Source organism: Crotalus tigris, unplaced genomic scaffold (assembly GCF_016545835.1).
Source record: "Crotalus tigris isolate CLP2741 ecotype Arizona unplaced genomic scaffold, ASM1654583v1 scf7180000019245.846064, whole genome shotgun sequence".
Taxonomy (NCBI): Eukaryota; Metazoa; Chordata; class Lepidosauria; order Squamata; family Viperidae; genus Crotalus; species Crotalus tigris.
This window is the reverse complement of record NW_024097453.1, coordinates 187119-214869: the sequence shown is the minus strand read 5'-3', so window position 1 is coordinate 214869 and position 27751 is coordinate 187119. Positions and strand designations below refer to the sequence as shown.

The 27751-nt window shown below is 38.6% G+C and overlaps 1 protein-coding gene across 1 annotated transcript; it reads left to right on the top strand.

Annotated features, from left to right (window-relative positions):
* Nucleotides 1–262: 262 nt before the first annotated feature.
* LOC120316099 (alcohol dehydrogenase 1) lies at nt 263–20442 on the top strand. Its single transcript, XM_039361309.1, has 10 exons — nt 263–356; nt 2067–2132; nt 3419–3520; nt 4527–4665; nt 6859–6946; nt 10063–10282; nt 12930–13193; nt 14423–14558; nt 15742–15880; nt 20064–20442. Exons 2-10 carry the CDS (start codon nt 2115–2117, stop codon nt 20086–20088), a joined length of 1131 nt encoding a protein of 376 aa, XP_039217243.1. The 5' UTR covers nt 263–356; nt 2067–2114; the 3' UTR covers nt 20089–20442.
* Nucleotides 20443–27751: the final 7309 nt, after the last annotated feature.

Here is a 27751-nt window from a genome sequence, read left to right as displayed (position 1 = left end):
ACAAAATTCAAATAAATATCTCTAATACACCTGGATTTAATTTGGGATGTTGATGCCCTTTCAGGACCATATTATAACTTTTCACCTTCTTTCCTCCTCTGGTCTCTTTTGTTTACTGAACTACAGATACCCTTGTGGAAAGCAGTTTTAATGGCTTCTAAAGTTTTTCTCTAGTTTATCTATCTAAAGTTTATCTCTAACCACAGGTTAAACATTCCTCTCATCCTCCAGCTTCTTCACCTACATCCTCCTTTCCTTCTGACACATTCTTCATTTATTAGTGTGGAAAGAAATATGTAAGAAGTAATCAACTGGAGTGTCCTTGAGGTTTATAGATGGAGCATATTCTAAATCAGGTAAATCAAAATAACATGTTTTTAAAATGAGACATCTTACATTTGTTGTCCTTCCCACGATGGAGGCAAATGATAATTATGTTTTATAAAGTTGTTCAGATATGCTAATTGAGATTTCTGGGATTTATTAGTCTCAGCCCCCTGAAAGGGTCCAGGTCAGCAAAAATGACATTATTTCATGCTTCTTCTTTTTTGGCATAAACAGTTTAAGGTTTCAGATTTATTTGTTTGTTTGTTTATTCATTCATTCATTTATACATACATGCATACATACATCATCCAGTCTGTCTCTGTCTCTGTCTCTCTCTCTTTTATATATCTGTATGTCTGTCTGTCTATTTATCCAGATAACTACTGTAGCTATCATCTATCTATCTATCATGTAACTATCACAATCTGGGAGAGGAGGAATAAATTCCTGTAACTTACAGGGTATCTATGCTATCCATAAAAGAGAAACTCTCATTCTACAACCCACACAGAAATGTAAAAGATGAAATATAAAAAGATCTGACCATCTCCACCAAACTTGCTGATCATGATGATGAAAATGATGATTAATCTGTGCGGTGTCACTATTAGTAATTAAAGGATTGAACTAAGAAGACCCAGATTGTAACAGTATGTGTGAAAGACCTTGAAACATGGTGCAAAGAGAGGCTGCCTAGGGAACAATCAGACAGGAGAGATCACCGTCTGCAGCTGCATAACAAGTGAAGAAAGAGACTCAGAAGGGACCGAACCTTCTCAGCTAAAGAGGACATCAAGAGATTTGCACTTTCAGACTTGCAAGATTCTGTTCAAGTAGCCTTATAATAATAGGAAGTCTAAGCCCATCTGGTCCTGTCTCCTGTCTGGTCTACCAGGGAAGGCTGACAGATAAAAAGTCCATCATCAGCTACAGTTGCTCCTGGGTGACTTTGAAAAAGAATCTCACTCTTGTTCTCTTTATTCAGCTGTGGAGGGGAGGGGGGTGATAAATTGTAAGAGCTAGCCAGAGAACCTGAAGGAAAGGCAGATATGAATCTAACAAAATCAAGAGGTGATGATGATGAGGAGGAGGAGGAGAAGGAGGATGGAAGGGACCTTGGAGGTCATCTAGTCCACCCCCCTGCTCAGGCAGGAAACCCTATGCCATTTCAGACAAATGGCTGTCCAATTTCTTCTTAAAAACTTCCAGTGTTGGAGCATTCACAACCTGGAGGCAGGTTGTTCCACTGATTAATTGTTCTAACTGTCAGGAAATTTTTCCTTAGTTCTAGTTTGCTTCTCTCTTTGGTTAGTTTCCATCCGTTGCTTCTTGTCCTGCCTTCAGGTGCTTTGGAGAATAGCTTGACCCCCTCTTCTTTGTGGCAACCCCTGAGATATTGGAACACTGCTATCATGTCCCCCCTGGTCCTTCTCTTCATTAAAAGGTGACTTTGGTAGAGGTGACTTTGGTAGTAGCAATTTCAATATTTGTAAATTGGGTATTCACAAGGCTGTCAAATATTTTCAGGCAACTCAGCTTCTGAGTTGGAATAGTGAGCAAGAGAGGGAAGGTTGAAGAGTATTTCCTTTTTTAGCTCAGGGGTGGACCTTGGGAATTAGTGAGCTTGATTGAAAAGCTACACCCTCTATGCAGTTGAAGTTTACAATATAAGTGAAAAGCAAGCTCTCCAACACTCACTAATCAGCTCAGAGATTGTGCGCATTCTTGATCTTTTACAGCCAGAAGGCAGAGAACAACCACAACTGCAAAACTGAAAAAAAAGCAACATGAGTACTGCAGGCAAAGTAAGTGGAGACGTTTGTGTTGTTTCCTTCACAGTACAAGTTTTTCATTATGGTGAAAGACACCATTTTATTTATTGTATTGTATTTTCTTAGCTTTTGTAATCTCTTCAACTGCAGTTATATATGTGGTTTATAAACTGAAAATAAACACATAAAGTATCCACATATACCTAATTATAACTTTTGTATTAAAACCAAAATAATAGATTGAAATGGAATTCTGAAAAAGAGCTAACTGAATGTAAAATGTGATCATTAGAAGAAAAAGACTTGTTTTGCATATTGCAAGAGATAGAAAAAGCTCATTGAATTGTGAAATTTAAATGAAATGCAGTACTGCAATAAAAAGTTTATTTGCAGAAGGATATAACACTTAACATTTTGATTTTGATCTAATAAAACTAAATTAAACAGGGTGAAAGTTGAAAAAGAATAGGCAATGATCCAGCTAACATTGCAATGATTTTATTGGTGGTAAACCTATCCTAATGGGCTCCTGGTGAAAGGAATCCACCTAGGAATGCTAACTTTAATGTAATTTATGTTTTAATTATTGTGGAGCTACCAGTTACATACAGCTGCAAAATATTTTTTGCAGTATTTTTCCATCAGGGGATAGGAAGAAATGATTGTATGCTGAGACTTGCTAGATACATAAACTGAGAAGTTACATATTAAAATACTATCATAGGCCTTTTGAGAGCTATTTATGTGTAGTAATGAAGACATCAGGCTAAAAATCAGTAAGCCATGAGTTTTTGTCACATCCACAAAACCAGCTAGTGACTGTGGGCCAGACACTCAGCCCTAGGAAGAAGGCAATGGCAAACCATTTCTGAAAAACCTTGCCAAGAAAACTGCAGGGACTTGACCATATATTCACCAGGAATCAAGACTGACTTAAAGATACACACACACACACACACACACACACACACACACACAGCTTTCGAAGCAGCATGTTTAAATGCTCAGATGCAAATGAAATCTGTAATAATTTTAATTTAACTATATGAAACCATAAATACCAAGCAAAACAAGACTGTATACAATCAAGAATGGATAAATGCAAGTTAGATTTAGAGGAAAGCTTCTAGTCTACCAAATTGGATGACAACAGGCAAATCTTGCATGTTAATTTATCTCAAGGGCCATTTTGGCTAGAAATGATAAGGGACAGGAGTTGTAATTCTGATATCAGTGATTAATGCAATGAAGGAAACCCAGAAGCTTGGTCAAATGTTACAATGCCATCCCTTTAATGCCTCTGGGTATATTTTTTACAGGTAATAAAGTGCAAAGCAGCTATTGCTTGGGAGCTGAAAAAACCCCTGAGCATTGAGGAGATTGAAGTAGCACCTCCAAAAGCACATGAAGTCCGCATTAAGGTAAACCAAAAGAATAGCACCATGGATACTAATCCCATTTTTGGCTTCACAGTTGCTGCCACCTCCTCCTCCTGTTCCTCCTGCTCCTTCTTCTCCTATATTTAACATGTATCCAAATGATATTATTACCAATAGGAAAAATAAGGATGCCACCAATGAGCAGTGTATGATGAAGTACCATACATCATTTTCTAACTGAGGTTTTCTAACTCAGTTTAGATCAACCATGATTTAACTAAAATAAACAAGTTCTTAAGTTCTGTTTTATTTTTTAGTATTTACAGTCATTCCATTTTTGACATTTTTCTATATTTGGGATATTTTAATATGGCAACTTTTAAAAAATGCAAGATGTTGTCTTCCAATCCACCAAGATTGTATTAGGACAATAGTGTTTTTGCTGAATTATGGAAGAGTCATTTAGAAAGTCACTTTATGCGATTGCAGTATGAACTGAATTGACATGATTTTGGGAGACTAAAATGTAAACTAAAACTTTGTTATCCATAAGTTTTCCTATTACCTTATTGTTTCAACACAGCTCCAATACGAAAATTTGGGGATTTTGAGGAGGCCTACATTTCAGAATGTGTATTTTTGAAAGAATATAAACCTACCTTGTGCTGGTTTTATTTAATGGGCTTCTGTTTTTTTTTAAATAAATATTTTCAAATATAGAAACGGTGCCCAGCAAAGTTGTATTGGTCATTATCAGGTTTTCATTTCAAGAATTATAATCTCTTTTCATATCTTCATTTCCCTATTCCCTTATTCTATTAAGCACACTGTGTCTTACAAGTAAAAATAAAATATTTGGATTAAACAACTCTAACAAGCTGTGCTGAAAAACTGCTAGAAAATAGTTAGCATCATGATGAGTCATAATGTCCCAGCTTGTAAAAAGTTTCAGTATGTGGTATGAGATGCCAGCTAAAAATACAACTAAGGGTATTTTCCCATTATCTGGAAACCTGATTTCCTGTTTTTGTGTTGTTTTGTTTTGTAGATCTTGGCCACGGGGATCTGTCGCTCGGATGATCATGTGATCAGTGGTGCTTTTGCGATGCCTTTGCCAATGGTGCTGGGCCACGAAGCAGCTGGGGTTGTGGAGAGTGTTGGAGAGGGAGTGACTTGTGTGAAACCGGGTATGAGAAAAATTGGAGCCCAAGAAGGGATGAGTTACATTAGGACTCTAAAATCTGGCCTAGAATACACTTGGCATGTTCTCATTGTCTTCTTAGTAGAACACCCTGTTCTGCTATTCTATGTTCTGAAAAATTAACATAGCATCAAGAATCATTATATAAATCTGTTTTATGAGACAAAAGAGCTTCATAAATGCTTTGCCCTAATGTGGACTTATGATTAACTTTCCTTTTAATCTTTATTTCAGATAAGCTGCATTTGCATTTATTGTGCATTCCTTTTGTTCGATTTTTATATGATGATAGATAGCTATCGCCTCGTAATCTAGTTTTAGATTAAATCACCTCATCTTGCCATGAGGTGATTCTGGGCGGCTTACAACATTAAAAGCAGTAAAATGATATATATAGTTTTAAACACACACCCACAAAATAAAAATTATGATTAAAAGATGGGAGGGGAAGGAACAGGATGTGCAGGGGGAGGTGGGATTTGTTATTGGTCCATTGACCACCACAAGTGTAATACTCCCCCACTGAGGCCCCAGGCCAATTGGCAGAGTCAGGTCTTCAGGCCTTTATAGAAGGCCAGGAGCGGGGGCAGATTTCACTCTGGGGGGAAAGATGTTCCAAGGGGCGGAGCCATGGAAGAGAAGGCTCTTCTCCTGGACCGACAGGATTCCTTGACTGACAGGATTCGCAGCATGCTCTACAGATGGTCCTCAATTTACAGCCACAATTGAGCCCAAAGTTCATGTTGCTAAATGAGACAGTTGTTAAGTGAATTTTGTTCCATTTTACAATCTGTCTTGTCATTGTAGTTGTAAAGCTAGTAACATGGTTGTTAAGTGAATCTGGCTTCCTCATTGATTTTGGTTGTCAGAAGGTCGCAGAAGGTGATCACATGAGCCCAGGACACTGCAACCCTCATAAACATGAACCGGTTGCCAAGCGTCCAAATTTTGATTATGTGACCATGGGATGCTGCAATGGTCATTAAGTATAAAAAAGGCCATAAATCATTTTTTTCAGTGTCATAATTTCAAACGGTCACTAAATTAATGTTGTATGTCAGGGACTACCTGTACTTACTGAGCCTGAAGTAATGCAAGGATTAACATAACATTAAAAGATTGTTTTTATAATAAATTTAGAAAGTAATCTGGTTTATAATGTCGTAAGGAATGCTACAGCTGCAGGCTAAACATGGGGAAAATATTCCGGAACAAGGCAGGGACAAACTATTATGTAAGGTGACCAACTTTTTTACAATGAAAAGGAGGACACAAATAAATTGAAGAAAAAAATATTGTAAATAAAAGAAACATTTTATTCATTGCAACAATAATACAGACAACTTGCATGTGCAAAGTTTGCCAGCCGGGTGTTTTGGCGCGCTCAGCAGCAATTCCTATTGGCTTTTGAAAGCCAATAGTGGGAGTAGCACAGCTCATGCAAAAGTGGAAAAAAAAAACCCATCAAAAAAAGGTGTCAGAACGCCCTTCTGAGCATTCTATGAGGGGGGAAAAAAAAGCCCTGCCGATTAGTCTTCAAATATCGAAAAGGAAGACATGAAGGAGGACACTTTTTGAGGGAGGACAGAACTTACAAAAGGAAGACTGTCCTCCCTAAAGGAGGACGGTTGGTCACCTTATATTATGTGCTATTGTCAAGAAAAATTACCTGAATGTTTTATGAAGTCATTAGCAATCAAGCTTGATTCAAAAGAGGCTTTTCCTTGATATCAACAAATGGAAGCCCTTAAATATAAGACATTTTGTACTTTAAATCAGGATCATGCCTCTTTTAGTTCCAGGAATAACAGAAACTTCATTTGAATTTAAAAACCAGTGGATCGGAATATAAGACATGGGATCCTAAAGTTTTTGTTACACTTATCCTACCATTTATTTAAAAGTAAATGAGCATTTGATTTATCTCCTGATCCTTAGTATGTATCTCTAACTAGAGTACATGTATTACTGTACTTAAAAATGCATAAAAGCGTATCCACAGAATATAGACAATCAAAACTATTTCCAAACTTCTTCCTTTCAAAGTATTTTGTACATGGATCCCAAATCAACAGAAAATACCACAATTCAAGAGTATTTTGTTTCATTTATATAGCTCTGTGCTTGCTTGCAATGGGTTTGAATCATGCTGGCTGTAACTATTTGTTTTGATTTCTAGGAGATACGGTAATTCCACTTTTTGTTCCACAATGTGGAAAATGCAGACCTTGTCAGAGTTCCAAAGGCAACTTGTGTACTTCAAATGAGTGAGCTTCAATTTCTTTTCTTTTTCTTTCTCTATCAAAACTAGTATTTTAATATATTCTTTTTTATTATGATTGAAAAAGTCCAGTTCAGAATAACTTTAAATGGAATCAATATATTGTCTCTGGGTTGGCTCCCAAGAAAATTTCTTGGAAAGATTCATCATAATCAGTGGTGCTTTAGTTTTTAATTATTAATTTACATCAGGCCTCAATAACTTGGCGGGTCTAGCTTAAGTCTGGATTTAATCCTTGTTACACGGATACATTTTTCATATACTTCTAAATGAACTTTGAACAAGATGTATGTATATGAGAACTTAATTGCTTTTTGTACTATATGAGAGATTTAAGGGAGGACTTGTGACTTTCAATAGCAAATCAACTGTGGCTTATGAATAATTCTTCTAGAATGTTACCCAAATTTTCTTTCTTTTGTCTTTTATCCAACACATACTCTGAATATACAAAATTAAGATACTGTATGTCTAAATTAAGTTTTTCAAGAACAGCATATACAACAGGCAAAAGATTAAAAAGTCTCCACAAGTAAGAATTTGTTGCAAGTCTCCAAAAGTAAGAATTTGTTTGCTAACTTTCCTCATTCTGATCTCCTGCATAACATTCCTCTCATTTCACTTAGAGTCCTGGAAAATTAATCTCCTGAGGAGAGGCTGAAAAACACCAGCTGGCTAAACTTTTTGAGCTCTGAATTCGGCTTTCCCACTAAAAAGCAGCATTCTTCCTACTACTGTTCTGTAGGTCCAGCCACCTTCAACAATGAATAGCAACTCTGCATATTGTATACATGAAACTTGACTGAACTAAAATGGGCGTATCCTCTTCTCTGATATCTGCCCTCCAGGGTTTCAGTGATGTATTAATCTTAATTGTAAGGGTGGAGCTCCAATCATATTCCATGGTAACCTTGGCAACTTCAGAAATTCTACTTAGAGATAACTACATGCAGGTATTTATATCAGAGATTGGACTTTAGAAATATAGTAGGGATTCTGCTGGCAGAGTCACCAACTAGCTCCCTAGCAACATATAGTATCTGACTTTCTTGAGTTCATCTTGGGGAAGGGGTTGGAGACTATTAATGCTGGGGGACTTTATGCCCTTGAAACAGGATCACTAGTGGCTCAGGAAATCCTGGTCACAAAGGCCACCATGGGCTGATCCCAGAAGAGACCCCTCCTTTCCTGTTAGCTAATGCCTTTGATCATGACTTCTGGAGTGCTTCTACTAGGGACTAGGAGTTGGAAATATGGTACTGCAGTGCTTTCATTCCTTTCTGAATGGAAGACAGTAAAGAAGTGGGATGAGTAGGCAGGCCTGTTCCCTCTTTTATATGGTGTATTACCTAAATTGGCATTCTTGCCCATGCTGTATAATATCTAAAATATGAACCCGCTCATCCTTTAGTTCAATATAAAGCATCATCAACATGCAGTGTATATCCAGCTTATGCTTAAAACAAACAGGAGAGTCTGTGAAGCCTCTAATTTCCAGAGGCTATAAGGATCTAGATGGGACGAAGCAAGCTGGATTGAATCCCAGTTATTCAGACCTTCATTACCTCCAGAGTGGATTACAACAAGGCCATATTTGAGGCCATATTTGAAGACAAACCTAAAAACTGCAGCGGGTACAGAGTCTGTACTTTGACTAGTTTGAGCCAGTTAAGCAGAGTGGCACCTATATTGTGGGCACTGCAGTGGCTTCCAATAGAAATCCAAGTACAATTCAAGATGCTGGATTTAACCTATAAATGCCAAAATATGTACTTACAGTATCTTCAGAAACATTTCCTCCAGGCTGATTCTGGCCTGTTGAGACTTTTCACCGGCAGATACCCTGGTTATCCCTACACTCTAGCAGGTAAAAGTGAGATAGAAGTTTCTCATTTGCTGCCCTAACTCTGATATTCAGATGGACTCTACTTTAGCCATCTTCTGGAAAACTGATAAAACTTGGCTGTTCCAACAAATTTTGGGAAATCAATCCCTTTTACTCTTTGTGAACCACATAAGCAATTGTGGTAGTGTAGAAATAATGGAAAAGAAGCAAACAAACAACCTTGAATTTCAACTAAGACTGTTTGTCTGTGGAGATTCCCAGTTATCTGGGTCATGGTTGTCTCAAAAGTGCTTTTTCAAAAGGCAATTGGACTATGTTCCCCCCCCTTTTTTTTTTCCCTTGAGGAAGAAGAAGACATTTCGCATCTCATCCAAGAAACTTCACCAGTTCTGGCTGATGGGGGGGGGGGATGGAAGGATTATATTTTTTGCAGTCATCTGGTTGTTAGCACTCTCTCTGAGAGAGTACTCAGAGAGTATCCCCCCCTACATCCCAACCATCTAGCCGAACTGAAGTAGCTTCTTGGATGAGAAGCGAAATTTTTCTTCCTCAAGGGAAAAGAAAAAAAAACATAGTCCAGTTGCTTTTTTAGAAAGCACCTTTGGTTCAACTAGGACTCAGTTTGAACAGGTGTGCATGTGAAAATATACATAATTGTAAAGGCTGGGCAGAGGCAACTAGAAAACTCTCTCCTTCAAGTTTGCATTTGGACTGGAATTTTTTTCCCCTCATTATGCTATACCCAAAATATTTTTTTCAATAAACAGGCAGATTTTCCTCAGCAAAGGAGAAAGGGTTTAATTTTCTCCGTGCTGCTAGGCTGACTGAGTTTTACCTTAGCCACAGTATTATCAAAATATATAGCTGCTGTTTTTCTATGATGTGCGAATAATGTGGCTCAGTCCAAGGGCCTAAATAACACCACATACTAAGGTTGTCGTTTGGTTCCTTTCTCACATTACACTAGACCACAAACTATTCAACCTGGTTTTAGCCTAATGTTCAGTAGATCCATTCATGCTCTCCCTCCCTCCCTCCGTCCCTCGCCAACATGCACTTAGAAAACCCCAAAGGCTAACTGCAAAGAACATTTAACAGCTTGTAGACTTTGACTTTCAGTCTGAGCAAAATCCCGCTTTGTTAACTGTAACCTTTTCTGTCTCTCTCTCTCTCTCTCTCTCTCTCTCTCTCTCTCTCTCTCTCTCTCTCTCTCTCTGTGTGTGTGTGTGTGTGTGTGTGTGTGTGTGTGTTTACAGCATTAGTTCAGGCAGTGGCTTAATGCCTGATGGCACCAGCCGATTCACATGCAAAGGAAAGAGCCTCCACCACTTCATTAGCACCAGCACCTTCACTGAATATACTGTGGTGCATGAGAACTCAGTGGTCAAAATTGATCCTTCAGCCCCTCTGGAAAAAGTATGTCTGATTGGCTGTGGGTTTTCGACCGGTTATGGGGCAGCCATGGAGACAGCTAAGGTAAGACCTAGAGCACTGATTTCAAGAACATATACTTTATTTAAATCCAGCTCCAGTTATATGTGCGTTATCTGCCTGCCACACATTTTGTGCATTGGATTCAGGGTGCATTTGTCCTGTTCATCACCCAGCACTCTTTGTTCCATGTTAAATTCCCAGGATGAAAATTATATTTAATTGCCAAGAGTCATTGGTATTTCCTATAACACTTCCATATAGTTCAATGTCAATAGCGTTTAACAAGATTAGCTAGGATTTTGGCCCTCCAGAGTACATGTGCTGCCCTCTGAAATGCTCTGTTCCAAACATGAAAAGCTTGAGATGAAAAATGAGAAGGGACATTTTTTTACATCCACACTCTTTCCAGGATCCAGTTTGTCAATGAATGGTTCCATTGTAGCCACAGATTGCTGACAAACACGTCCTCTTGCTAACAAACATAAGAACACAAAAAATAGCTTCCTAACAGTAACCCACTCATTCCCCCAATCCTACCTTTCTTTTGCTGTGTTTGTTTTCACAATGAGCAAAAAATAAAAAAATACTGTGGCTGGCTGACTGGCTGTCCTAAAGGACACTGATGCAGCTTGCCTGCAGAGAGAAAGGAGTACAAGTAGTCCTCGACTTACAACCACAGTTGGGACCAGAATTTCCATTGCTGTGCAAGATGATTGCTAAGTGAGTCATGCCCAATTTTACGACTTTTTCTGCAATGTTTGTTATGTGAATTACTGCAGTTGTTAAGTAAATCACACGCTTGTCACATGAAGTATTAATACCACTTTAAAGTGCCTTGAAATACTGCATCTAGTTTTGGTTGCCATGATGTAAAAAAGATGTTTAGACTCTGGAAAGAGTGCAGAGAACAGCAACAAAGATGACTAGGGGACTGGAGTCTAAAATATATGAAGAACGTTTGCAGGAATTGGGTATGTCTCTTTTAATGAAAAGAAGGACTAGGACTTGATAGCAGTGTTCCAATATCTCAGGGGCTGCTGCAAAGAAGAGGGAGTCAAGCTATTCTCCAAAGCATCTGAAGGCAAGACAAGAAGCAATCAATGGAAACTAATCAAGGAGAGGAACAACCCGGAACTAAGGAGAAATTTCTTGACAGTGAGAAAAATTAATCAATGGAATGACTTGCCTCCAGAAGTTGTGGGTGCTTCAAGAAGAGACTGGACTGAAATGTCTGAAATTGTCTGAAATGGTATAGGGTTTCCTGCTTAAGCAGGAAGTTGGATTACTAGAAGATCTCCAAGATCCCTTCCAGCTCTGTTATTCTGAATCCAGCTTCCCCCTTTACTTTTCTTATTGGAAGTTGGCTGGAAAGGTTTCAGTTGGGGAATCACATGTTCCTTGGATGCTACAACCATGTTTCAATACATGCCAGTTACCAAGGGCTTGATCACACGACTGTTGGATAAGTATGAGAATCAGCTCTAAGTCACTTCAAATGTCATTGAATTAATGGTTGTATGTCAAGGACCACTTATACCAAGAAATCATAAAGCTAGGATTGAGAGGAATTTTCTCCAAAGGAAAACCATTTTATCCATAGAGAAGTTCAGTATCTCAAATATCAAACACAGAAGCTTCTAAGGGTTTGGGGCCAGTTGACAGAGTATTTTTACTGCCATGGGAAAAACCTGTTGAAAACCTGTTAAAAGCAAAACAAAAAAATGGAGGTCATATAGAAGAAACCTCTATTTATGCCAACTGTTGCCATTCATCAATGGAACCCAAGAATTGTACCTGTAGCAAAGAATAGCAAAACATACATCCCAGGCAGCCACATCTGAACACTGCCATTTTAGCTATCCTTAAAATATTTTAGGCAGCTTTTCATTATATGACTGCCAATGCATTTAAAACAATTATATATAAAACATTATTATAACCTGTAAGCCACCCAGAATCACTTTAGAGGGAGGATGGGCAACATAAAAATGTAACAAATAAATATGTAAATTAATAAATTACACATATGCAAAGAGTAAAAGACATATTAATGAAGGTTAGCTCAGCAGTGAAAGACATAGCCTAAAAAGCTATGTTTAACCGACCCCTATAATATTGGGGTATTTTGTATCATGTATCATGAGGTACTGAGAACAGAGGCCATACAAGCTGAACGCTATCCTAGATGCATTTAGGTTCTGCGGATAGTAAGGAGAAACTAGGAAAATTGGAATTAAAAATTGGATTTAAAGCACTTTGGAAACAATTGGCAGATGGAATAGATGTGGAATGCCCGAGCTCATGACTAAAAATTTCAAAAATATTGTATTATATATAATAGAAGGCCCATATAAGATATGCTATAGCTCTATAGATCATGTTATATCTGGACAACTTTCACCAAAGAGAGTGAACCAAATAATTTGAAAATAAACCTCAGACAAATTCTGTTTTCAGTTGTTAGTTAAATACAGTAAAGTATTTAAGATTTTTTTCCTCACATCAGGGTAATTTATCCTGCATAGATTACCTAACTTTTGAAAACCAACCAAGCTGTAGTTTTCTATTATATTTCTAGTGTATTTATTTTCCTTTTTTTTGTATTTTGCATTAGTATGTGTGTTTTTTCCTACTTGTTAAGATAATTAAAAAAAACTGTTCAATGTGTATTGACGTTATGATTTTCTAGGTAGAGGCTGGTTCTATCTGTGCTGTCTTTGGCTTGGGTGGAGTTGGTCTCTCAGTGGTCATGGGCTGTAAAGCAGCTGGAGCTTCCCGAATCATTGGAGTTGACATCAACAAGGATAAATTTGCTAAGGCTAAAGAAATGGGAGCCACAGAATGTATCAATCCCCAGGATTTCCAGAAACCGATCAATGAAGTGCTCTTTGACTTGACTGGGGGTGAAGGAGTAGACTATTCTTTCGAAGTGATTGGACGCACTGAAACTATGGTATGTGAAAACTGTCATAACAAATGACTCAGATAATAACATAGTCCATGGTGTAGTCATATTAGGTGTAAAATGTCTTATGACAGAGATTGGGTGTAGCAATCTAAGGCCTCATAAGCGTAATGCATTCTGTAAATTGTGGTAGAGCATTTTTCCCCCAACATTGCATGATGATTACAAGATCGAACAAATGAACTTGAGCCAATCCTATTATCAAGGATTATTATAAAGTTAACATTGGATTGAATGTTTTGGGGGACAATCATATGAATTACCTTGACTTCTCTGAAGGAACACACTGTCAAAATTCAGTAATGTATATCACTGCATTCCAATTATAGTAAAGCATATATAGAAACAATCAATTGTTAATTTGGGCATCCAGTATGGCCCTGGATACCAGATGGAATGCATGACGAGTTGAATTATGTGTTGTGTAGAAAAAATTGTCTTTGTCTATCCTGATTGTTCCAAAATTTATGTGCCAAGTGAGACAGAGGTTAAGTGAACTTTGTTCCATTTTACAACCTTTCCTGCCACCATTGTTAAATGAATCACTGCAGTTGTTAAGTTAGTAACACTGTTTAATGAATCTGGCTACCTCATTGACTTTGCTTGTCGGAAAGTTGTTCTGGGAAGCACCAACCATTGGCCTCTCTTGGATGTCCTTTAAAGGGTTGTCCTTATGCTTAGATTCTGGTGTCTGAGAATTTGTGTCTGATTGGGGATTTAAATACTTAAATATATCTATCACTGGACTGTGATACAGTTTTATAACTTGAATCATTGTTTTAAGCAATGCATGTACAATTCTTTTTCCTTCCATTCAATTGCGTCTGATTCTTGGAGATTATCTGAACAAGTTCCTGCAGTTTTCTTGACAAGTGTTTCAGAAGTAGTTTGCCATTGCCTGCTTCCTAGGGATGAAAGAGAGAGTGACTGGCCCAAGGTCACCCAGCTGGCTTTGTGCCTAAGACAGAACTAGAACTCACAGTGTCCTGGTTTCTAATCTGATGCCTTGACCACTGCACCAAACTGGCTTTCATATATAAAATACCACAAACAAAAAGGAAGTAGATGAGAGTGTAATTGCCTACAAGTAATTTCTCTATTCTTCATTTGGTTGTAACCTGCATAAAAAGTGGAGGATATTGAAGAACAATATATAAATGTAAAAATATGAATGAATAGATAAAGGGTGTATCTTTGGTTTGTTTGTTTGCTGTCAGCTGTCTGCCCTTGCTTCCTGCCATGAGAATTTGGGGACCAGCGTCATGGTGGGAGTGCCCCCAAATGCAAGTAAGATCACTTACGACCCGCTGATGCTTTTCACTGGCCGCACCTGGAAAGGATGTGTCTTTGGAGGTATAGTAGAAAGTGTGAATAACAAGTGTAAAAAAATTATCTCCTACAATGCAATTTATTATCGGAGGATATTCGTATTTGGGGATATTAATGATTTCTGGGGATATATTTCCAAATAATAATAGGTAACTCAAATTTAGGGAACTATAGATGTTTGTTCTGACTTTGGTGTTACTGCATTCCAAGCCAATCCTGAGCAGATTGGCACATAAAAAGTAACACAAAGCAGAAACAAAATGGATCAGGTCACTCAATACAAAAATATACAAAAAATTGTCAGATATCATAGCTATTAAAATAATCCAGCTCATTACTGACTCAGGTTTTTTTAAATGGTTTAGCTTTAGCACAGGGGTTCTCAACCTGTGGGTTGGGACCCCATTTGGGGTCGAACGACCATTTCCCGGGGGTCGCCAAACAAGGCTGTCCGCCATTTTTCCCCTTTTCTTTGGCCACGCCCCTGGCACCCAGTGATGTATAAGTGGTTGGGGGTCACCACAACATGGGGAACTGTATTATGGGGTCGCGGCATTAGAAAGGTTGAGAACCACTGCTTTAGCATATGGGCTGAGTAAGCAAGGTATGGCTTAAACAAACTGGCATTTGCAGAGGTAAACTGCATGCAGATCCCAAAAATGATGGTTTCAGCTCCCCAAGTCCACATAGATAATGAATAGTAAAGGTTTTCCACTATTTAGAAACTAGAAAGACAAAAAAGAAGCAGCAATTATACAATAAGAGATTAAGGACTTAAAACAGCTATTGATTAAATTGAGACGCTTAATATAATTACAATAAACCAAGGAAAGTCCCAGCCCCAACTAATTGTATGAAGTATTCCACCTGCTTTGCATCATCACTCCAGCCACAGTGCAGCTCCTGGCTGTAAAAGGTTGTCAGTCTCTCACGTAATGTGACGTCTAAGCCCAATCACATTACTGAAATGTAAAGCAAAGTTTTATTCTACAGTAATTTTCTCCCTTCCATTACTATCTTCCCTTCCAAGATAGAAGCCTCTTCCATGACAACAAAAACTACAGCCTAGGAAGAAGCAACTTAGGATGGGTGGATTCCATTTTGCATTAGTTTAAATCTGCAGAAAGACTAAACTCTCGTCCATCTTTTCACAATTTTTACTGGGATTTTTCCAATAATTCATATTCTCATCAATCATTTTTTTCAGGGTGGAAAAGCAAAGATTCTGTCCCCAAGCTTGTTTCAGACTTCATGCAGAAGAAATTCATTTTGGATCCATTAATCACTCATACGTTACCTTTTGAGAAAATCAATGAAGGGCTGGATATGCTCCGGGCAGGAAAAAGGTAATGATGCACTTCTGTTTCTCTTTTGTCTGGCCCTTCAAGCTAGACCAGATTAGAAAATCAAAGTCATGAAGGAGAATACTACTTCTGTTGTAACTTATACTGATAGAATCTTGCAAGTCTGAATGTGCTTCCTTCCTTTTATTTTCATGTGAATCGGGAATTCACTTGCCTAAAACATGTATGTATGTTATATTCCTGGCCTGGATTCCAGTTTCTTTTATCCTGAACACTGGGCACTAACTAACAAAATGAAATTCAGTGGTGTAAAAAGCAAGGTTCTACATTTAGGCAAGAAAAACCAAATGCACAAGTACAGCATAGGTGGCACCATGCTCAATAGTAGTGACTGTGAGAGGGACCTCGGAGTCCTAGTAGACAATCACTTAAATATGAGCCAGCAGTGTGCTGCAGCTGCCAAAAAGGCCAACACAGTGCTAGGCTGCATTAACAGAGGGATAGAATCAAGATCATGTGAAGTATTAATATCACTTTACAATGCCTTGGTAAGGCCACACTTGGAATACTGCATCCAGTTTTGTCACCACGATGTAAAAAAGATGTTGAGACTCTAGAAAGAGTACAGAGAAGAGCAACAAAGATGATTAGGGGACTGGAGGCTAAAACATATAAGGAACGGTTGCTAGAATTGGGTATGTCTAGTTTAACGAAGAGAAGGCCAAGGGGGGACATGATAGCAGTATTCCAATATCTCAGGGGCTGCCATAAAGAAGAGGGAATTAAGCTATTTTCCAAAGCACCTGAAGGCAGGACAAGAAGCAACGGGTGGAAACTAATCAAGGAGAGAAACAACCTAGAACTAAGGAGAAACTTCCTGACAGTTAGAACAATTACTCAGTGGAACAACCTGCCTCCAGAAGCAGTAAATGCTCCAACACTGGAAGTTTTTAAGAAGAGACTGGACAGCCATTTGTCCAAAATGGTGTAGGGTTGGTGCAGGGGGTTGGACTAGATGATCTCCAAGGTTCCTTCCAACTTTACTACTACTACTACTACTACTACTACTACTACTACTACTACTACTACTATTATTATTATTATTATTATTATTATTATTATTATTATTATTATTAATCCCTTGGCAACAGCTCTTCCTCCTGTCCCTCCAGGCCTTTCTCTCTATCTTCTATAATTACTCATACTTGCTGTAGGATGGATACTAAAATACAAGGAGAGAATAACAGAGTCAGAAGGGACCTTGGAATTCTTCTAGTCCAGCCCTTTGCACAGGCAGGAAACCCTATACCATTTCAGACAACACTTGTCCAATCCCTTCTTTAAAACCTCCAGTGTTACAGCACCCATAACTTCTGGAGGCAACTAATCATTCCACTGATTAGTTGTTCCAACCATCAGAAAATTTCTCCTTAGTTCTAGGTTGCTCTTCTCCTTGATTAGTTTCCATCCATTGCTTCTTATTCTGCTTTCAGGTGCTTTGGAGAATAGGTTGGCCCCCTCTTCTTTGTAGAAGTCCCTTAGATATGGAAACACTGATGTCATGTCACCCCTAGCCAGAACTGAAGGATGCAGTTTGAGTTGGTCACTGGGACCAGAGGTTTATTCTTCCAAGCTTTCAGGCTTGTGCTGGAGAACATCCGCAGGGAACTTCTCTCTCTCTCTCTAGAATCTATGGATTGTATTTGTATGGTGCCTGGCTGGGTGTGGCTTTTAGTTGTTAATTGATGACCTACTATTAAGTCATCAATTGTTGTTTCCTTGTGGTGCTGCAACCTTGGCTCCTAAATACGTGATAAGCTGGTGATAAATCAGCATTTCTGTTGACTGACAAGGGGCCCTGTTTCCCAGGCTTCAATCAGATGCCAGGATTGTAATAAATCTTGAAAAAGGTTGATTAAGAAATTGTCCCTGGACATGCAGCATCAGATGGATACAACCCCAAACAGCCAATGTAGGGGATGATTCCAGAACATGACGCACGAGGAAGCTGGGGGAAAGGAATAAAAGTCTCCTTTCTCCACTTCCCCATCCTTTGGATTTCTCACCTTGGTTTGAGGATAACTAGCAAGAGGTTTGAGGAACTAGCAAAGGGTTTGAGGGAAAATTAGCAAATTAGAAACCACCAACAGACTATTACAACCACTTGAAACCAGCATAGCACACAAGCTAACTGAAGCCCGTCAAAACATCCTAAGCAAATCAAAAGACCTAGCAACCCCAGAAGAAAAAACAGGAGTCATTTAAAACATACAATATGATTGCAATTACCACTATGTAGGAAAAACAGGCAGAAAGCCATGAACAGCCACTAGCAGTTAGAAGACATGATGAAAACTCTTTAATTTCACAACATATAGACAGACGTAACTATCGTTTTACTTGGGAAAATGTGACCATCCTAGATCAAGCCAACTCCAAAAATGTCAGGGAATTCCTAGAAGCTTGGCACTCTGACAAATCAGCCATCAATAGACACAAAGACACTAACAACATCTATAGACTATGCAAAAGAGACAATCAATCAGCCCAAAAGGGAACAAAAAGACCCAAGCACCTCTCCACCAGCTGTCAGCACCCAGATCAGCATAGATTAACTCCAAGGTTAACATTAGACCAACAGTCAAGTAAATAATACCCAGTCAAGAAACTGCCAATGAAGCCAACAGCAAACAGCCCAACCAAAGAATCTCTAAGACCAGTCCCACCAACACTGACAGGGCAAGCCACTACATTTAGGCAGGAAAAAATCAAATGTTTAAGTACAGATTAGGTGATACCTGACTCAAAAACATTAACTGTGAGAGGGACGTTGGAGTCCTAGTGGACAACCACTTGACCATGAGAATCAGGATCATGTGAAGTATTAGTATCGCTCTATAAACCCCTAGTGAAACCACACGTGGAATACTACAACCAATTTTGATCACCATATTACAAAAAGGATGTTGAGACCTTGGAAAAAGTTCAGAGAAGAGCAACTAAGATGATCAAAGGCCTGGAGACTAAAACATATGAAGAACGACTGCAGGACTTGGGTTTGGCTAGTTTAAAGAAAAGAAGAAATAGGGGTGACATGATAGCAGTATTCCAGTATTCCACAAGGAAGAGGGAATCAAATTATTATCCAAAGCACCAGAGGGCAGGGTAAGAAACAATGGTTGGAAACTGACCAAAGAGAGAAGCAACCTGGAATTAAGGAGAAACTTCCCAACAGATTTTTAAAAAGAGGCTAGACAGCCACTTGTCTGAGATGGTATAGGTTCTCCTCCTTGAGCTGGGGGCTGGACTAGAAGACCTCCACAGTCCCTTCCAGCTCTGTTCTGTTCTGTTCTATTCTATTAACTGGACTATGTTTTTTTCCTTGAAAAAAAAGATGCTTCACTTCTCATCCAAGAAGCTTCATCAATACTGACTGAATGGTGAGGACAGGAATGAAATGATTAGTTCTGATGAATAGAACTAACCCTTCCATCCCCACCAGTCAGAAATGATGAAGCTTCTTGGAAGCAAAACATCTTCTTCAAATAAAAGGCATAGCCCAGTTGCCTTTCAAAAAAACATCTTTGAGACAGCCATGACCTAGTCCTAGACAACTGAGAATCTCCATACACATTTGCTAGAAGATGCTAATTAACTAACAAATTAACTAATTAAGGTTATAGGTTTAGCTCCTTTTAGGGAAGCATTGCCCTGAAAAGAAAAACAATTTAGTAAGAGATAGTTTGTTTAAGCAATCTCTGCCTTCTGCAAGAGGGGAAATTCTATGTAAGAGGAAAAGAAAAAAAATATTGATTAGGTAGTTGGTCACTTGACACACCTAAATTCAGGAATGAGATTTGCACATAGAATGCTAGATTTAATCTTGACATTAAAAAATATACATTCAGGAAGCAAGTGATAAGAAACACCAAACCCATGAATAATATCTGTCAAGGAAGGTGTATAAATCGTGTAATCTGGTAAAAGGCAACCTTCTGTGATTACTAAAAAAAGAAAGTATTTGGATACAGTGGAGAAATTTCCATGGAACCTCAAGACCTGCCCATCTCATTCCCAGGATGATTGTATATAGCTACTGTTAATTAAGTACACAAGTGAAGCATCTCTAGAAACAGGCTGGATCATCAGAGGAGATCATGAAATGCTAACAGTACTCTTTAATGTTAAGAACAAAACTCATATTTATCTTATTTCTCTTTTTCAGCATCCGGACTGTCTTAAAATTTTAAGTTGAAGGAGAAAGAAGAAAACCAATTACAGAATATTTTCTTAAATTGCTGATGTACCCTATCTGCAGTTTTGATAATAACAAAATGTCCTTCTACTTTATCTTCATGGACCAAATGGATGTGGAAGACTTTTAAGAAATTCATTTTAGGAAAAAATGTTATGATCACAAAATTTAAAACATATTTGGCTAATTAGATTACTGTCTCCAGGTATAGAAATACTGATCGCCTATTTTCTAATCATGTATCTCTCTCTCTCTCCTCCAAATAAATAAATGCTACAAACATAGTTTTAGATCTTTAACATGTTCTTGTTATGTAGGCATTTTTTGAATAAAGAAATTTTGAATTATATATTGTCTATAGATTTATTCATCTGCTGTTCATCTAGTATTTTAGTTAATTATTTTGATGTCCAAAATTGCAAGAGTCCTGAGGTGCTCAACAGTATCTGTTCCCTGTGCATGTACATAAATGGATACATGTGGAAGTATCTTATATACATAAGACCAGCACCAGCTAGCTAGAGTAGACAGCTTTGTGTGAATTTGATTGGAACAAATATTTCATTCAAGTTCATTTAGTAACTTTAATCAATTAAGAGCTGCACATAAAATAAACTTACTGAGTTACATCTAAAACTGTATGAAGGCTTCATTTATAAGAGTTAGGTACGTTTTCCAGATATCCAGTGTAACTGAATTAATATAAAACAATTTTATAGTAGATTTACAAACTGCCCTTAAAAAAAGGTAAAGGAATCCCTGCAGATTTTACTCCACTAGTCATTGCTGACTATAGAGGGTGGTGCTCATCTCCATTTCAAGGCCATTACCCTTGCTGTCCAAAGACATTTCCGTGGTTATGTGGCCAGCGTAATGTCACAGAGCTCTGTTACCTGCTCACCAAAATGGGAAGGTAATTTATCTACATGCATTTGAATGCTTTCGAACTGCTGGGTTGGCAGAAGCTGGGACAAGGATGGGAGCTCACCCCATCTGCTGGTTTTCAGCCAACACGTCCAGTGTCTTAACCGCTGAGCCACCACGCCGCCCTTATGAGGCCCTTAGGCCACTTAGAACAGAGGTTCTCAACCTTGGCAACTTTAAGACTTGTGGACTTCAACTCCCAGAATTTGCTGGCTGAGGAATTCTGGGAGTTGAAGTCCACAAGTCTTATAGTTGCCAAGGTTGAGGACCCCTGACTTAGAATGTTCACAGAGAAATGGATGACATCTCTAAATTATTACTTAGAAAACTTTTCTGAAATACATTTTTAACTATAAACATCTAATAAAAACCAAACAAAAATAAAAAAACAACTACCCTTACAGGCTGTCAGTTTTGAATTTTCCATTGCTATTGGTTGAGAGTCTTCTGGATACCTCTCAACATAAAATAGTTTAGGGACAAATGGAATTATCTACTATATAAATAGTCCTCAACTTACAATCATTTTTTAGTGACTGAAGTTACAACAGTACTTACGACCGTTGCAGCATCCCTACAGTCATGTGACCAACTACTATCATGTATTTATGACAGTTGCATTGTCCCGGAGTCATGTGATCACTATTTGTCATCTTCCCAGCTGGCTTCTGACAAGCAAAGTCAATGGGCGGAAGGCAGATTCAATTAATGATCACATGAATCAGTTAACAATTGCAGTATTCATTTAACAACTATGGCAACAAAGGTCATAAAATGGAGCAAAACTCACTTGGCAATTGTCCTGCTTAGCAATGGAAATGTTGTGTTTGTAAGTTGTGGTTGTAAGTCAAGGAATACCTGTGTTAACTAGCATGTGGTCTAAGTTCATAAGAGATGATGATGGATGGATGGATCTTCTTGGTAAAACTGAAACAAATGTATAAAACCCATAAATGCACAAAGAGAATTAAATATGTATGTATGTACTGATGGCCTGTTCTAAGCTGTAAGTGCTCTACAAGGGAGCTTAGTTTTTTAAATTTTTCTAAATGAAATAATGGAGGGAGCCATCCTTTGGAAGGTTCTCTGAAGAACTAATGCTGTTCCTGAAAAATAGTGTCTCCTAATTTGACCCCTTTTACTTCCTGGAAGTGGGGGACTATTAAGTGTTTCTCCTAACATGGCCTTACTGGCTGGTCCAATTCCTGTTAATGTATGCAGTCCAGGAGCTGGCAACATGTCAAGCCATAAAAGGCATTGTAAGTCAAAACTAGTACTTTAGATTCCAATGAAGCCAATGAAGAGGTCAAAGCACAGCTGTTGCTTTCAAAAGCAGGCACCATTTAGCACACAGATCACTGTCTTCTGGACCACAGCTTCCCTGTGATCTTCAAAGTAATCCCCATTGTAGAATATATTGCATTAGCCCAACCATGTAATAGCAACAGCATGAGTATTTGTTGTTAGATTTTCCTGCACAAGCGTGAGCTAAGAGTTCCCATCAATGGGAAACAGACTGCCCACAAATTTTGCAGAGCCACAAAGCTTCAAAAAAAACCCCTCCCACTTATGTCATGTTTCAAATAAATCAATGCAAAACCAGAAGAGATCCAACTTCTTGGTAGCACATAGCAAGCAAAGATGAAGCTCTCTCAGGTCCAGACTTGTGAGCGATGTTGAATGGCAATGGGAAAGAATTCGTGCAACAGATGGACAAAGAATTGAGACAGCTTCACCTCTGTCTGCCAAGTACTAAAGGGCTGGCAAGACCCCATGCAATATTTCAACACAATCTGGATTTTGCACAATAGATTAGATAAAGAAGCAAATGTATACTATATGTAATACAGTTTTCTGAAAGCATTGTGCAAGATGTTCTTCTATAAATCTACTGATATAATAGGATTTTAATGGTTTCTTTTTTAAAGGGGGACCTTGGAGTCCTAGATCACTTAACCATGAACCAGCAGTGTGCAGCAGCCAAAAAAGCTAATACAGTCCTCGGTTGTATAAACAGAGGCATAGAATCAAGATCACATGAGGTATTAGTACCACTCTATAAAACCCTAGTGAGACCACACCTGGAATAACGCAACCAATTTTGGTCACCATACTACAAAAAAGATGTTGAGACCTTGGAAAAAGTTCAGAGAAGAGCAACTAAGATGATTAAAGGCCTGGAGACTAAAATATATGAAGAACGGCTGCAGGACTTGGATTTGGCTAGTCTAAAGAAAAGAAAAAATAGGGGTGACATGATAGCAGTATTCCAGTATTCTACAAGGAAGAGGGAGTCAAATTATTCTCCAAAGCACCAGAGGGCAGGGTAAGAAACAATGGTTGGAAACTGATCAAAGAGAGAAGCAATCTGGAATTAAGGAAAAACTTTCTGACAGTGAGGATAATTAACCAGTGGAATAGCTTGCCCCCAGAAATTGTGGGTGCTCCATCTCTGGAGATTTTTAAAAAGAATCTAGACAGTCACTTGTCTGAGATGGTATAGGTTCTCCTGCTTGAGCAGGGGGCTGGACTAGAAGACCTCCAAGGTCCCTTCCAGCTCTGTTCTATTTTTTAAAAAAAGGCATTTCCAATGTTGCTTTCATTCTTTAGAAGCAGATTTTCACCCAGCCACAGGCTTCTTCCCTTCAAATCCTCAGAAACAATTTTTTAATTCCTTGACATTCTTATAATGTTCAGAATTTCCAACACAAAGTGAAGTTGACAGATGTTGCTCAAATGGATAAAGTGATTTGTTTGATTAGAGAAAAATATTATCTACATTTATTGGTGACTGGAGGTCTCTTATGGACTTTTTGCATCAAAATGAAAAATGTAAATGAACTTGTGATTTATGGTTTTGATAGGATAGATTATAGAAAGAAAAGTAATGTGATCTATCTTTAGAGAGAGGTAAAATATATTTGTACTTACTGCTGTGAAGAATATCACAAACCATTTCTTTATACTCTTTTTCTTTCCTTCCCTTTTTATTTTTCTTAACTTTTTTCTTTCCCTGCACTTTTTGCTTTTTCTTTGATTTATTTCCTTTTTTCTTCCTTTATGTTAGTTTGTGTTAGTTTTTATCTTCTTGTTTAATTTTTTTTAATAAAAATTATATACAGAAAAAAACCTAGTGCTCAGAATTCCCCATGAACCAACCAGGAGATCTTTCAACTGACAGAGAGCTAACGTGCCCATCCTTGACATTATCTTGCTACATTTATTTTTGCAGCAAGAATACCAGCCTCATCATTGCAAGTTGCCACCTGCAGATAGAGAAGAAACCCTGGAAGACAGAGTGAACCAGAAATTCCCAGCCACGCTGGACTTTACTCAATTCAGCTGCAGGAGAGAAGTTGAACTGAGGTGGAGCTACAGAACAGAGTAATTCTGAATTACCAAGATTTATAGCAGCGGTTCTCAACCTGTGGGTCATGACCCCTTTGGGGATCGAATGACCCTTTCACAGGGGTCGCCTAAGGCCATCGGAAAACACATATTTCCGATGGTCTTAGGAACCTGTCTTGCTTTCAACTGCCCCTAAAATTCTTCATTCAGGCAGGCTTCCAGAGTTCGGCCAGCAGGATGCAGGTAACCCCTCCCCCCTGTCCTGCTGCCTCCCCAGCACCGCGCCACTCTGTATCCCACGCCTCAAGCCTCCGTGGCATAGAATCACTGCCGTGGTCCCCAATGGAAGCTGACATGCTCCCCGCCGCCGGCGACCATGCTCAAGCGACAACAGGAGGTTGCAGACAACTAAGTCAGCCGGTGCAGGAAGCCCTGGAATGGCCAGTTCACGGCGCCTGATTGCAGTGCTGGATTTCTTTTGCTCCTCCTAGAAGCTGGTGGCAAGAGAAAGAAGTCGTTCAAACTTCAAGCTAGCTACTGGACGCCTATTCGCACTTTTTTTCCTTTTTTTTTTTTTGAGTACTTGTCTGCCAACCCACCCCATCTGTAAAAGAAAAAGTCTTCCACCCAAGCATAGCTTTTAAGGATTTTAAGGATCTTTGAGAGAAAGAGAGGGAGAGAGAAATAGAGAGAGGGAGAGAAAGAAGGAAAGAGAAATAGAGAGAGGGAGAGAGAGAAAGAGAGAGTGACAGGGAGAGAGAGAAAGAGAAAGAGGGAGAAAGGGAGAGAGAAAGAAAGGGAGACAGAGGGAGAGAGAGGGGGAGAGAGAGAGGGAGGGAGAGAGAAAGAAACAGAGAGAAAGAGGGAGAGAGAAAGGGAGAGAGGGAGGGAGAGAGAGAAATAGAGGGAGAGAGAGGGGGGAAAGAAAGAGGGAGAGAGGGAGGGAGAGAGAGGGGGAGAGAAAAAGGGAGAAAGAGAGGGAGAGGGAGGGAGAGAGGGAGAGAGAAAGAGAGGGAGAGAGAAATAGAGGAAGAGAGAAAGAGAGGGAGAGAGAGAAAGAGGGAGAGAGAAAGAAAGGGAGAGGGAGTGAGAGGGAGAGAGAGAAAGAGAGGGAGAGAGAAAGGGGGAGAGAGAAAGAAAGGGAGAGAGGGAGAGAGAAAGAAAGAGGGAGAGGGAGAAAGAAATAGGGAGAGAGAGAGAGAGAGAGAGAGGGAGAGAGGGAGAGAGAGAAAGAAAGAGGGAGAGAGAGGGAGAGAAAAAGAAAGAGGGAGAGAGAGATTAAATTAGTAACATGGTTGTTAAGTGAATCTGGTTTCCCCTATTAACGTTGCTTGTCAGAAGGTTGCAAAAGGCGATCACATGACCCTGGAACAATGTGACCATCATAAATATGAATCAGTTGCCAAGCATCAAAATGTAAATCACATGACCCCGGGGATGCTGCAATGGTCATAAGTGTGAAAAATGGTCATAAGTCAAGGACTACCTGTACTTTATCACTTTTTTCCATTTGTAACAATGAAAATACATCCTGCATATCAGATATTTACATTATGATTCATAACAGTAGCAAAATTACATTTATGAAGTAGCAACGAAAATAATTTTATGGTTGGGTGTCACAACATGAGGAACTGTATTAAAGGGTTGCGGCATTAGGAAGGTTGAGAACATTGATTTATAACCAGGTTTTCAAGAAGTGCAGCATTTTCAACACAGCCAAGCTGTGTGGGAATCTAGGGAGATGCATTACCAATAGTTGTTGAAATGACCATGGTGAGGATTCCCAATAGCTTTTGGCCATCAGGTTGGAATTATGACTTTCATTCAGTTCTAGTTATGCTCACATGAGTATGTTCTTAGGAACTCCTTCATGCTTCTTCTCCCAACACATCCTATGTCCTTTCTGATTTTTTTTCCTTTTAATGATGCTAAGTATAGGATTCACCAGCAAGAAATAATTGAAGATTCTCATAGGTCACAGAGGCTTCTCGGTTGCCTATTAAAAAATAACTTTGATGAGTATGCAGTTTCAAGCTGTTGCACATATTCCTTCCCATATCCTTTCCATGTTACTTGGGAGGCAAGACTTTGTTTTAAAGAAGTGACATACCTAAGAACTAACACAAGATGAAAAATGTGGTCCATTGAGGGTGGGTCATTTCCATATAGCATATTATTATTAAAGTCTCCTGAATAGATTCTCCTTACTTGCTGAATAGTGAAGACAAATGTATAAGTATATACCAACTGCACATGGAATTTAGATCCACCCTTCATAAGTAACCTACTAGCAATGTCAGCTGGCCTAACTTAATCATCAATTTTACTCTAAAGTCAATATGTTACACAACATGGTCAAAGGTCTTGGGTTAATAATGTTTGTCTAGTTTCCAGAAACTTTGAAATGTTATCAGGATGACACAACATTTATTCTGCTTCTGGTGTCTTAGTCATTATTTCTTAATGGGCTTTCTGTGGAGGCTTTAAAATAGCTGAGATAAATAGAGAGGATGGAAAAGCAGCTTCTTTCTATCCATGTCTTCTGTTTAAACCAGAGTGAAAACAAAGAAGTCACTGTAGTAATATGCACAATGTATTAAAGGTTCTTCTCTCTCTTGTCTCAGTCATCCAGCAAATCTTTTGCTATCTATAGAATATCGGAGAACAAAAAAGCTAGCAAAAATTAAAACATTTCTGCCACTTTCACAAGATGAGTCAACATGCAAAAAGACCATTCTCCATAACCTTAAGGTAAAAATAAAATAATGGAAGTTAGAGATGATACCGGTAGCAAATAATTGAGGCTTAAAAGCAGGGGTCAGGGTTTTAAACTGAGGCTGGAAACGTTTGGGATATAAGTGCATCTATAAAAATAAAATAAAACAACAAAACTGGAAGGTAGTGCAATTGTGATGCCACTCTCCTTTCCTTTATTAAAGGACGAACATTGCATTTTATGGTCTCTTTACCATTTCAGCTTCTACCTTGCAACCATATAAGCCATTTCAATATGATTGATGTGTTGTATATTAGATACAAACTTTGTCTTTAATCACCTCTTTACAATTCCTATATTTTTTCCTATCATTTAAGAAAAAAAGTTCAAAGGTATAACCTTTGGTCTCCACAGCAGCCAACCAAATGTACCCTTTAAAACTCACGAGGGCAATTGCACCCTGTCAGCAACTGGAATTCAAATAGAAGTATTGAGAGTAGTGTTCCGCTCTATAAAATAACAAGGCAAAGTCTCAATTCTCTATGTAGGTCATAAACCATAAATATTGCTTTCAAGTCTTCCATTTTATGGCCATTACTATTTTTGGAGTCATTCCAGAAGCTTAATTATGCACAGCATGAAGTGGCATTTATTTTAGTAAGTCCTG

What these genes read in the sequence shown, in the direction of transcription:
- LOC120316099 (XM_039361309.1), top strand. An exon ending in AGTGACTTGTGTGAAACCGG is followed by an intron (nt 4,666 to 6,858) that starts GTATGAGAAAAA and finishes TTTGATTTCTAG; the next exon opens with GAGATACGGTAATTCCACTT. An exon ending in TTGGACGCACTGAAACTATG is followed by an intron (nt 13,194 to 14,422) that starts GTATGTGAAAAC and finishes GTTTGCTGTCAG; the next exon opens with CTGTCTGCCCTTGCTTCCTG.